At 40.4% G+C, this 12810-nt stretch overlaps 1 protein-coding gene across 1 annotated transcript in view; it reads left to right on the top strand.

Moving 5' to 3' along the window:
- The window catches only part of tpra (translocated promoter region a, nuclear basket protein), a 35046-nt gene that overhangs the window by 9395 nt on the left and 12841 nt on the right, over nt 1-12810 (top strand). Inside the window, exons 15-32 of the mRNA XM_066661741.1 lie at nt 83-243; nt 498-625; nt 977-1125; nt 1477-1639; nt 2428-2562; nt 2670-2810; nt 3655-3826; nt 4183-4355; nt 5969-6121; nt 6331-6447; nt 6684-6887; nt 7323-7513; nt 7630-7777; nt 8307-8444; nt 9058-9189; nt 9408-9538; nt 10412-10622; nt 11548-11694. Coding sequence (XP_066517838.1) covers nt 83-243; nt 498-625; nt 977-1125; nt 1477-1639; nt 2428-2562; nt 2670-2810; nt 3655-3826; nt 4183-4355; nt 5969-6121; nt 6331-6447; nt 6684-6887; nt 7323-7513; nt 7630-7777; nt 8307-8444; nt 9058-9189; nt 9408-9538; nt 10412-10622; nt 11548-11694 — 2794 coding nt within the window. The remainder of the gene's footprint in view (nt 1-82; nt 244-497; nt 626-976; nt 1126-1476; nt 1640-2427; nt 2563-2669; nt 2811-3654; nt 3827-4182; nt 4356-5968; nt 6122-6330; nt 6448-6683; nt 6888-7322; nt 7514-7629; nt 7778-8306; nt 8445-9057; nt 9190-9407; nt 9539-10411; nt 10623-11547; nt 11695-12810) is intronic.

Genomic DNA, 12810 nt, shown 5'->3' with positions numbered 1-12810 from the left:
CTGGAGATTTGAACTCAAGCAAACTTTGAGTTAATGTACGCTCATATCTGTTTGTAATCAGGGACTGTTTAATCTCTTACAGGCAAAAGGAGCTGGAGCAGAGTCTGGAGCAGGTGCAGAAGGAACTGGAGCAGCTGAAGGAACAGAGGAATCAGCAGAAACAGCTGGCTGACTCAGCCATGAGGCAGAGAGACATGTATCGCATCCTGCTACAAACAGCTGGAGTCAACCTTCCTCCGCAGAGTGAGTTCAATGGACTGTCTGCTATGGAGCAGTTCTACAAAGCTGTGTTCATTGTATAGAATCTAAAGTGATTTGGGTGTCTAAGAAAAGTTGCTATGTAAGGGTATCTATAATTCCTTCATTCAGTAATTAATACTCTCAGATAAAACAGAAATGGTGACATGGGTTTTAGAGCAGTGCGATGGCAGTGATTCAGTGGTTGTTTCTTAAAAATGTGCTGAAATGCATGCGTTTTATCAAATGTTCCTGTTTAGGCTCAGAGAGTGGGTCCCAGACTGCTACCCCCAGTCGGCCAGGCAGCATGCCCACTCGCTCCACACCTGTAAGGGCTGCAGCTGCAGAGTCATTGCAGGCCACACAGGCCAAAGCAGCCTTCAAACAGGTCAGTCTTGCTGTTCTACATGTTCATATTTTGTACAAAAGACACTATTTTTACCTTGAAGTTACAGCTTCAAAATTGTTGTGATGCTCACTGAGCTCTAGTAGGGAGAATAGAGTCTGTCATTGCTACTCTGGGCTCAGCATTGCAGAAACTGCACTATGTAAGTGTTTTTGGATAATAGGAAACGATACCCCCTACCTCCCTCTTCCCCTTGATATTAGGACAGTGCTATAAAATAAATTATACTCAGCAGCTCTAGGGAGAGCTTAGGAGCAAAATTACCAAATCTTACCTACTGTTCTTTTAAATGATTTGAAGAGTTTTTAATTGATCAGTGAACGTCTCTTACAGCTGAATGATGCCTTTATGACCTATAAGAAAGAGAAGGCGGAGAATGACAAGCTGCTGAATGAGCAGAACGAACGACTGCAGCGGCAAGTATCTGACTTCATCTCCCAGAAAGCCAAGCTCTCATCTCAGCTTGAGTTTGCCTCTAAAAGGTGAGTGGGCCTGTCTTGGTGTGGCATGTTAATCCAAAATAATAATAGAGGCTATGCATTGACCTCACATTCCTGCTGTAACACGCTCCCCCTCTGTCGGACTGAGTGTCAAAATGATTGGCTGCGTTTAATATTCTCTTTCAAAAAAGATGGCTGTTTAAAGGTTGTTCAGGCAAGAAATTTTCTATGTAGAACTAGGAACATGCAAAAGACATGTTCAAGAGTTCCTCAGATCAATGAAAACAGTTCTATATAGCACCAAAAAAGATTCTGCTATTAAGATGTCAGGCCGATAACAGCAATAATAATGTTCTATTGTCTGTCCTTAACTGTGCGCTAAATCCTTTGCAGGTATGAGATGCTTCAGGAAAATGTGAATGGGTACAGACGAGAGATAGACTCTCTGAGGGAGAAAGTTCAGAAGCTCTCTGGCACATCACAGAGATATGAGCAAATCATCCACACCATGACACAGGACCTAAGAGAAGTCAACGAGAAGCTAGCAGTAGCTGAGGTGTGTGAGGGCTGTTTTCACTTTGATGTATGAATTTGAACTTACTGTTTTAAAACTAGTGAAAAGTGTTTAGATTAGACTACAGATTTTCAATGAGTATAGTCATAAATAGGTGTGAGTGGCAACAAGATACGACAAATATGTGTAATGTGAATTTTCTGAGCAGGGTTTTTTTATTTTTTATTTATTTATTTATTTTTTAACTTATCTATTTACATTTAGCACTCTGTAACCAAACAGAAAAAAGATGAAAAAGGCAGAACATGAATTTGGAGAATGCTATTATGCCCTGCTGTTACCTCCCACTAACCACCTCAATCCCTCTAGAGCACTTGGCATTTGAGCATTGTTTCCCTCTCTTCTTATTCGTTCTATTTGCGTCTGTGCCTAACGTGTAGAATATTTTTACTTGGCATTGTTGATAAATATACCTTTATTTTTGTTGGGTGTTATTGTTGACATTCTAGAGATTATTTAATGTGCACAGGAAGATTTGTGAAAGATATTTGCAGATGCTACACATTTTATATAAGCAACATGATAGTTCTGCTACTTTTTATATCTTCAGCAGGGTCCTGGAACCTCCTATGGTTAACCAATTGGTTTAAATTTCCTTACTTAGAACTTAATAGTGAAATTAGTAGTGTTTCTGAAATAAAATCATCCATTTGAAATTTTACTTGGTCAAATTAATTTCAGTATAATTAATTGTAAATCTTTTTGTCCTACTCATAAAATTGCCTCTGAATTATATTCCACTCAGACATTATCTTGTTCCTCCCTCAAAGGTGCGCAGTGAAAACCTCCGTAAAGAGCGAGACATCCTGAAGCAGGCAGAGAGCCGACTGATACAGGAGAAGGAGTCCATCCTGACTGAACAGCGAGGCCAGAATCTGCTCCTTACAAACCTCAAGTCCATCCAGGTTCAGCACTGATCAATTTAGATTCAGTATTAGCACAGTGTATCAGATACACTCGGCTTTGAGTCAGTAAACTTTGGACACTGTTCTAATCCTTGCTCTCTTTTCAGCTGACAATGGAGCGCTCAGAGGTAGAGACCAAACAGCGATACATGAACCAGATCCAGCTACTGGAGAAGGAGATTGTGCAACTGAAGAAGAGGCTTGAACAGGAGATTGAACAGAGACACTCACTGGAACGCAGCCAGGATGTAAGCTGCGCTCCCTCTAGCAACTTTCTCTTTTCATTTTTTCTTCACAGAAGAAAGGTTCAGCCAAATTAATGAATGAATAAGAGGCAATTTGAAACTTGAATCTAGACCTCTAACTTGGAACATGAATGTCAAATTTAGTAGAAGTCAGCATTATTGTAGAGGTCCCATGCTTAAACAATCATATCTATGGGAGTTCTAGTACTATGTTAGTATTGAGATATTGCACATTAAGCACAGATATTTGAAGCCTGTAAATGACATTCACACGTGTTTTACTGTTTAAATTTGTCCTACATTTACAATGAAGGCCTATAGCAGACCCCCTTGTCCAGGGACATTACCAGTGTCTTAGTAGTACACTCCAAAACTGTAAGATACAGGAGTCCCTGCTGAGCCCTAGTTAGAAATACACAATAAACAGAAGTACTATAGCTTACCACATTATTTGCTGCTATCTGGGAAAGGGAAGCAATTCACTGTGTTAAGGAAATATAAGATTATTCAATAAGTGATATAATAGTGACCATTTAAACACTGGACAATGAGAGGAGTCTTCAGTCTGCATTTCAAGACAATCAGGCACTCTGCTGTTCAGACAATGAAGGCCAGTGGAAGCTTGTTCCACCATCTGCAAGCCAGGACCAGGAATAGTCTTGATGCTTGTCTCTCACAGGACTTGAAGGATGATAGTTAGCCAAGTTTGGACTATTGACTTTATTTATTTATTTATTATTTATTTACTTTAAAATAGGGAGGGCTCTTTTTTGTAGGTGTGCATCAAAGTCTTAAATCTGATCTTCCAATTTTTAATCACTGATTTTTGCTTTACCTTGAACTTAAGGCTCAGTTAGTGGAGGCTAAGAAGCAGCTAGCGTCCCAAAATGCTCTGCACCAGAAGACAAAGGAGCTGCTGAAGAGCGCAGAGCAGCAGGTGTCCAGTCTGAGACAGCAGCTGAACAACGCTGAGAACCAGAGCAGCGCAACAAAACAGGCCGTTAAACCAACGGCCAAAGGTAAGAACAATCAGCAGCTTAGAAATCATTAATGTGGTGAGCCGTTTAGAAAGCATTCAGTTTACATGATTTAATACATTCTCAGTAATGCTAATTTAGGCAGGTGTATTCCCAACCTACTGCAAAATTTCTCCAATTATGCATCTGCATTCTGATACTTTCCATATTGGCAGTATTTATCAATAAGTATTGGGTGAAAATGCCTAAGAATTTGGGGGGAAAAGAGATTGTAATGTGAAATTCAGTAATAAAAAAAATACTTTTGGCCTTAGTTGCAACTGATTGTTCTTTTATTTAGCAGTTTTTGTGTTGAGTAAACAAGTTAATCTCCAGCATTGCTCCTGCGTTCTCTCCAGCTGGCGCTCCAGGTGTTCCTCAAGAGGAGGTGGAGGAGCTTCAAGCTCGACTGCAGCAGCTAGAGGATCAGAACTCAGACCTAAAAGAGCGCCTGAAGAGCACCACGAGCAGCGTGGAGGAGTACAGAGCAATGGTGCTCAGCCTGGAGGAGCACATTGGCAAGGAGAAACAGGTGGGACTGCTGGATAGATATTGTTGTGATATAACTTAACATTTGCTTTCATTACAGAATTATGCTAAGACAAGTCTCAGAAGGATTCAGCCTTACTGTGCATAGTAATATCTGTAAGAGTGCTTTTTGGATGATAGTGATGATGATTATTTCTGCAATTGAATAGCATTTTGACCATTATTCAGCTGGTGCACTAATTTATCAGTTTTCTGCTTTGAGAGCAGTTTCTGTTATGGTTCAGATGAAAGAGTAGAAGCTTGAATACCCCGAAGTCTGTGAGAATTAATTCTTATATTTTTAATGTTGAATAGCATTTTTGAAGCACATTTTTGAGTGCTTTTTATTATTTTTAGATGCAGATCCCCTCAACTGACTTGTAACTCAGTCACTCTCATGTAGGGTTCTAACAACTAATTGACATAATAAACTTAGCGCAACAAGTAAGGAAATTTGTGTGTTCGTAGATTATTTCTTTGTTGTAACAATGCTTCTTGGAAATAAATCTTATACAATTGGAAAGCCTGTTAATTTCCCTTTTAAATGGTGCCACGTTTGTATGTAACATGCATTTGTGGGATGAGCAGTAGAGCTGTGTATGTGGGTTGTGCCCATTAAAAATTGCCGAATCCTTTCTGCCAATGCCAAACAGCTTATTCTGCCATTGACTCGCTTGGTGGACTGAATGGTTGAAGTTTGAAGAAACAAAACATTTAATTTAATAAACAGTAGCCTCAGTAGCGTGTGAAAGAACTATACCCAGCCACAACAGCCTGGCACCTCCTCCTCATGTTGGTCACCAGCCTGGTCACAAACTGCTGAGGGATGGCATCCCATACTTCAGCCAGCATTTGTCGCAAGTCAGCCAACGTGGTTGTGTTGGTCAGAGTTTAGATAGGATAGAGTTTGGTCCCAGACTGTGGAGATATGGGATTTCCACTGGTTGCTGAATTTCATCTCGATATCTCTCTGCATTGAGATTACCTCCAATGATGACAAGCCTCGTTTTTCCAGTGAGGGAGATGCCACCCCACACCATCACACTGCCTCCACCAAAAGATGTTACTCTGTTGGTGCAGCAATCCGCGTAGCATTCTTCGTGTCTTCTATCCAGCTACTGGAACCTATGATCCAGCTGCCGTAGGCAGAATCTGGACTCATTGCTAAACATAACCTTTCCTCCACATGTTCAGGTTCCAGTGCACGTGTTGTAGACACCAGCAAAAACACTCCCGATAGCACCTGATTGGTAGCACCTGGGGGAACCTGAAGCTCAAAACAAGTTTCAATAGCAACAGCAAAATAAGCTGTTTGGCAAAGGCAGAGAAGATATGGCAAATTTTTCATGGGTGCAACCCACATATTCAGTTCTACTGCTCATCATACAAATGCGTGTTCCTTACAGATGTGGCACCATTTAAAAGGGAAAATTAACAGGCTTTCCAACGGTATAAGATGTATTGCCAAGAAGCATTGTTACAACAAAGAAATAATCAACCAACACACAAACATTCTTACATTGTGTGCTAAGTTTATATTAAAACAAATTATAAAAATATTTCGCAATAAATTTCATTCATGTTTTAGTCCTCTCATAAATTGCTCCCTGTCCTCAGGTGGCTGATGAGGCGCAGCTGTTGATTGAAAATCGGCTGAAGGAAGCTCAGGAGCTGAACAAGCAGCTGGAGGGTCGTCTGGAAGAGGTGGAGAAAGAGAAGCAGGAGCTCCAGGAGGAGAAACTCAAAGCTGTGGAAAATGTGGAAAAACAGGCAAGTGAGAGATTTATTAACTGGGCTTTTAAGTAAAAGTCACCAGACCTGGGATTTTTGATAGACCATTTCAATTTCTAGATAATTTTGCTTTTATAAGCCATAAGCCTTCAAAGTGACAGGCTGCAGCTTCTAGGAAAGGAATTCTTTTGATGGGCTTACAGAAAGCAGCTAAAAATCCATCACTTTCTCTTCATTCAAACTTGCAGGTGAAGGAGCTGAAGCGGAGTGTGACGAACATGCAGACGGAGCTGCAGGATGCTCTCCAGAGAGCTGCATCTGCTGTGACTCAGGAACAGCGCGCCACACAGGAGTCTCAACAGCAGGTACACATGCTAAGAACTAAATACAGTAACTTTACACCTTAAAAACCAGAGGCGTTCATCTGATAAGACCAGTGATTAAAATATATAACCAACTAATATAAAAAACAGTATATTATCTTACAGGTATAGACAGTGGAGTAAATAAAATAATCTTTAGTGTTTTATTGTTTTTTTGACTGTAGTAAGGTCTGACCTCTACTGCAAAGACTTTAAACTATATTTCCTCCCTCTTACAGGCGAAGCTGGCCTCAGAGGCTCAGAGTAAATATGAGCGGGAGCTGATGCTGCACGCTGCTGATGTGGAGGCTCTGCAGGCTGCGAAGAAGCAGGCCCAGCAAGCAGCACACAGCGTTAAAGATCTGGAGGAGAAAGCCCAGAAGGCTGCAGCTGAGCTCCGGCAGGGCCGTGTGAGCTGGGATCAGCAGGAGAAGAGCCTGAAGGTAAATGATCAGGGACCTACTGAGGAATGGTTTGACTATTCCTGCAGGTTTGTTATAGAGATAAATGTTGTTGGTACTTGATTTCTGATTCTACCAGAAAATTTTTCTAAAGAGTCTTAAAAGTGTCACATTAATAACTGTGGAGAAGTTTTAAAGCAAATTTTAATCATGGGATTTGGAATATTTCCTGCACTGCCCTGAAATCAAGAAGGAGTGAGAAATCTGCCAAAGTTTGCATAGTGCAGTATCTGCAGTGCTCTTACAGGTCACAATGGTTGCACTCTTGCTTTAATACAGTAAGAAGCTTCTTAACTGAGATTTCTCTATGACCTGAAATGATTAAGATTTTGGAAAATGGCTGCTATCAGTCCCACACAAAAAACAGTTTATAAAGAGACAGGGGCTCATTCTGACAGTTTATCTTTTACTGAACAGGAGGAGCTTCGAAAGCAGCAGCAGCGGGTAGGTGATCTGCAGAAACAGAACAACATGCTGCATGAACAGATGGAGGGCCTGAGTGCGAAGTTGGCTGCTACGGTTCAGCAGCAGGCGCTCAGAGAGGGCATTCTCAACGTATCTATAGACGAGGACGGTAAAACTCAGGAGCAGATCCTTGAGATCCTCAGGTAATCTTACCCTAAGGACCTGGAGCACTTTACATCACTCGGTCATCAGTTATGTGATTGACATAATCGTGTTCAGTGTTAGAAATGAAATTTTAGACAATTAATCATGTTTGCAGGTTTGTGCGTCGGGAGAAGGAGATTGCGGAGGCTCAGTTCGAAGTGGCTCAGGTTGAAACTCAGCGGTATATGCAGCGTATGGAGCATCTGGAGAAAGAACTGAAGGAGGCTCAGGACAGTCTCACAGCGGCACGTGATAAACTACAGGTGAGAGCAGGGAAGAGTCACAGAAACTAATTAAAATTATTCTCTGTAACAAAGTCTGTCAAATCTTTATTGCTCCATGGCAATTAAAATTAAAATAAAAATCTACTGCCCTGTGAAGGACTGGCGCCCCCTCCAGGGTGTATTCCCACCTTGCGCCCAGAGATTCCAGGTAGGCTCTGGACCCACCGTGACCCTGAACTGGATAAGTGGTTACAGATAATGAATGAATTAATTAAAATCTGCTCCCAGCAGAGGTCCAAACTTCAAGATCTGTTCGCTGTCACATAGCGGCGCTTCACATTGCTGCTCTTGATTAATGCCCCACTTTGGGGGAAAAATTATCATAACCTGCTCCATCCATTGAGTCCGAGTAACATACAATATAAATCAGATTTAAACCTCAATTTTTTTTTTCTCTCTTCTGGATAAATATAATCAGTGACGTATGCTTGCCTGGATAAACTCCAGTGCTAATCTTTTTGCGAGACTTTGTCTACTGTAATATTCTATATCCTAATAAATTTTGCAGGCCACTGTGAAGACCATGGCTCAGCAGGAGGATAAATTGAAGAGACTGGAGAGTCTTAACACTCTGACAGAGACAAATAAGATGTTGAAGGAGGAGAAGAACAGACTGGAGCAGGAGCTGCAGCAGAACATGGCAAAGGCAAGGCCATTACACTCAAGTTCATCACTTTTCTCAGGACACACAAGGAACCATTTATCATCATTATGCTCTACATGGAAAGGAAATGTCTTCAAATATTACATTTTTGAACACCTATTTAAAACTTTTAATATTGTTTGAACATATCAAGGTGATTTGACAAGTACATTTTTATTTATAAAGTGCTGTTTTTGTAAAGGTGCTGTATATTAAGATAAGATTCCACAAGACAACACAATGGGTAGAATTATAACAAAATAAAAGCTTGATATAAAAAGTTGAAGTTACATAAAATAGAGTAAGAAGAACAGAATTAAATACTAATAAGAATGAAATGAATACGAAAGATATAAAACAAAACAGAGTGTGATTTCCACAAGTCCTCACACCTCACCTAAGGTTTCAGACTTAATTTAAAAACAGCAACTGAAATTTGTGATAATATGCAACAGTCTTCTTTTTCCTTTTGTTAGGCCATAACTTTAAATGAATTTATTTAACTCCTTAAATTTACGCTTACTGAGTTTTTTAATATACATTAATTAGTAACTACTATGAGATTATTAAGAAGTGCAGCGATAAGCACTGAAGCAACCCTTCACTCTTTGCTCAGATGCGTAAGCTGGAGACAGATTTGAGACCTCTGCAGGAGAGTAATGCTGAGCTGAGTGAGAAGAACGGGATGCTGCAGGCTGAGAAGAAACTTTTGGAAGAGGATATAAAGCGCTGGAGGAGCCGCACTCAGGTTAGTAGCCTTTTCCTTTCTGAACAGTAGGAGTGTAAAGCAACAGTCAGACACAATTTAAACACTGCTGGTGAAGTGCCATCTAGCTAAAAATTTGTAGACATTAGCATGATGTAATTAATTGCGGCTTTTGTTTTTGCCTGCAAATGGGTATATGTATAAATATGTGTGTGTTTGTTTCCTTGCATGCTTCTTACTGTGTTGGGGGTGTCCTGCAGCAACTTGTGAGCCAGCAGAAGGACAGTGATCAGGAGGAGAGTAAGAAGCTCCAATCAGAGAGGGAATCGCATCTCAAAAGGATACAGCAGCTGACAGAGGAGACAGCCAAGATAAAGAGCGAGGCGGCCAGGTAACATAAGGCTATTTAAGGCCTAAGGTACTAGAGAAGTGAGTTCTGACCAGGAGGTCACTGGATTGATCCTTTCAACCAGTAGGAAAACTGGGAACTGGGGGTGGGGGGGGGGGGTGTGGAGTGAAAGATCATGGCCAAGGTACCCTTGGGCAAGGCGCTTATTTCCCAACTTCCCAACTGTGTGGGAAGTTTTAAGAATTATTTCTTCAAAAATATTATCAAATTATAAAATATTCTATTATAATATATATCATCTTTGTTAAAATTCTGTTTATATTCTGTTCATTTATGTTTTCACTAACATTTCATGATGCCTGCTGACTGTGATGCTTGTCATTAAATCTTTAATAAATTGTGATAAGCGGCTCTTGAAAATCACAGAAGTTCTCTAGTTAAGTCTGTCCACAAGTGATTTCAGGTACTTAAAAGCACCTATTGTGGACACAGACATTAAATTGTACACACAGATTAAATTACTCTCATAGAAATACATGAAATAATGCAGACGCTAAAAACTTAGCCCAGTGTTATGTGAAAGGTAGAGGGATATAATTTAATCCAGCACTGTGCTGTAGACCAGTGGAACTGTTCTCTGATTCGATGGGGCTCCTTTAAATAGTAGATGAGCTAAAATGGCATCTATGATCCAGACAAAACCATACAATATTAGCACCTAACCTCAGTGTTCCCATTGCTGTGTACAACCAGATACTCACAGCAATGTTCCAACCGCAGAGGACCTAAGTAGTGTTGGCTGAAACCTAAGTAGTGTTGGCTGAGCAGGTGTGCACAACTTTTAATGGTCATGCATTTGTCCACTTATGCTTTTGTATTCATTGCTATGTGCGTGTGTGTGTATGTTTTGAACAGGGCGAATGCGTCAGCGTCCTCTGTGCAGAATCTGGTGCAGAACCTGAAGGAAAATGTGGGAAAACTCACCACCGAGAGAGACGGCCTGAAAAAGGATCTAGAGGCCAAGCATCTGGACATCCAGGAGAAACTAAAAACCATCACGCAAGTCAAGAAGATTGGCCGTCGCTACAAAACCCAGTATGAGGAGCTCAAAGCCCAGCATGACAAGGTACATTAGACATACTTGCATTAACACTGCTACTGGTGTGTTCATGTTTTCTGGATTGTGTTGTTGTTGTTTTCTCCTTTTCTAACCAGATAAAACCTTCTCTAGATGGTGTTTGCATAAAATAAAGCCTTTCGTGAAAATATGGTTCATTAGATAAAATAATTGTTTACACCTTGTTCTACATTTTATGGTTCGGTCCTCCCATTTACACTGACGTTTTAAAGGCTTAGTTCATGATTGTAATCAAAAAACACCTTTTATAGAAAATTCAGATGATTCTCACCATTTGCTTCTCCAGTCGGTCTGCGCTAGAAAAACATCTGATGTGTTTGCGAAGCCCCAGTGTCTGTTTAATGAGTGAGGAAACAAACTGCAATTGTCCACATTCTTAGACGTTCCCTTTAAAGAGTGTTTCAGCCTGAATAAGGCTCAGCAGCCATAGCACCTGAATACGAGCACATGCAAATCCACTGAAGCTAAGCAGGCCAGTACTTGGAATGAAGACCTTTTAGGAAAGCTTGGCTGACTGTTGTTGCAGCCAACAGGGTGCGCTCTCTCTGTGGGCTGTGTGGATCCCAAGGCATGAGTGCAGGGATACTGTCCTAAACAAAAAACACCATCCTTCAGGTGAGACACACAGCTGAGATCATTAAAGGTCCCTTGGCAGTAGGGGTGTGACTCGAATGTCAAGCTAAATGATCTGTGGTCACTTAAGCCCTCCTAATCAAAGGCAACACAAGACAAAATAAAAAAAAAAACAGTCCATGTTTTAGAAAAGTAATGCCTTGTCTAGCTTTTTAAGGCTTGTAGCTTGTAATGATGAACTCTTAAAATCTTTAACTATCTATCCATATACATCTTTAATATTATGGTTTATTCCTGTATATTCCTTCCTGGTCTCTCCATGGTTTGTGTGCTATCTCAGATGGTTGCAGAAGCTGCAGCTAAACCTGCACAGACAGAGGAATCACAGCAGGAGACACAGCAGGAGATCCAGAACCTGAAGAGCTCTCTGACTCAAGCCCAGAACAAAACTACAGAGCTAGAGGCCCAGGTGGAGAACCTGCAGAAGGTATGCTGCTTAAAGAAATTATCTGGTTAATGTTAGTGATATCTGCTAAAAGGCTGATCCTTAGAAAGTGGTGGTGAGAAATAGCACACAGGTGTGTGTAATACCCTGTAATGGTCACACTTTTCAGGATGTGTTCCTGCCTTGTGAACCCTATCAGGATGAAACTATAACAGAAAATGAATGATTGATGTTAAGAGTTTTATATATTTATATTATTATTAAAATGTATTTTATAGCTCTCAAATGGCAGTAATGTATCAGGATCCTACATGTAATTTTCCAGGAGCATCATGCTCCTATTTACACCCTCAGTGTGTAATATGGTACTGGTTTGTCTGTTTTATTTGTTTGCCTAATGAAAAATGTCAGTACAAACTGTGCTGTGTGGGCTTTCTGAAGAGAAAATAAGAACTTAGCAGCAAATCCCTTTAACATTTGAACCAGACTGTGGTTTCAATAATACCTTAACCTCAGAACTCTCAGATGAGAAAACACTTGTTGCAGTCTTTTCTAGACTGTGAAAAATGTGAAAACCTTTGAAAACATATGAATCACTGCGGTGTGCTCAGTGGGAAACGTTATACAGGCATCTACGTGGGCTCTGTGGCCTGGCACACACCAAGCTGAGCTCATAATTATGTTTTGATTAATTAATTAGTGGGTTTCCAAGGCAGTGGAGTAGGTGAAATGCATTATAGTTGTATAAAGTCAGGAGATTAAAGCCTGGACCTTGACCAGGCCACAGCATGCACATAATGAATTTGTTCTCCAGACAGTTCCTGGTGGTCTTTGGTCTGTGAGCATTGTCTTTTTGAAAAATACTGTTGTGTTGTTCCTCTTAAGAAAGTAGATATTCAGTTTTGGGAATCAAGGTTTTCTGTCAACAAGAATGTACTCTGTACATAGACACACTTTGGAGTATTTTGCTTAAGCAAGTCAGACCTTTCATTGAGATCCCAGAACTATGTTTCCTTGTGGAAAAGGGTGAGAATATATCCACTTTGAACAAATAAATAAACTATAAAATATTGTTTTGTACTTATGATTTAGAACAATATTTTACAGGGGAAAAAAACTAAAACTGTAATTTGACCAGGGATGTTAAGTGTATTTGAT

Source organism: Hoplias malabaricus, chromosome 1 (assembly GCF_029633855.1).
Source record: "Hoplias malabaricus isolate fHopMal1 chromosome 1, fHopMal1.hap1, whole genome shotgun sequence".
Lineage (NCBI taxonomy): Eukaryota > Metazoa > Chordata > Actinopteri > Characiformes > Erythrinidae > Hoplias > Hoplias malabaricus.
Note: the sequence above shows the minus strand (reverse complement) of the source record. Positions and strands in the feature narration are given on the sequence as shown.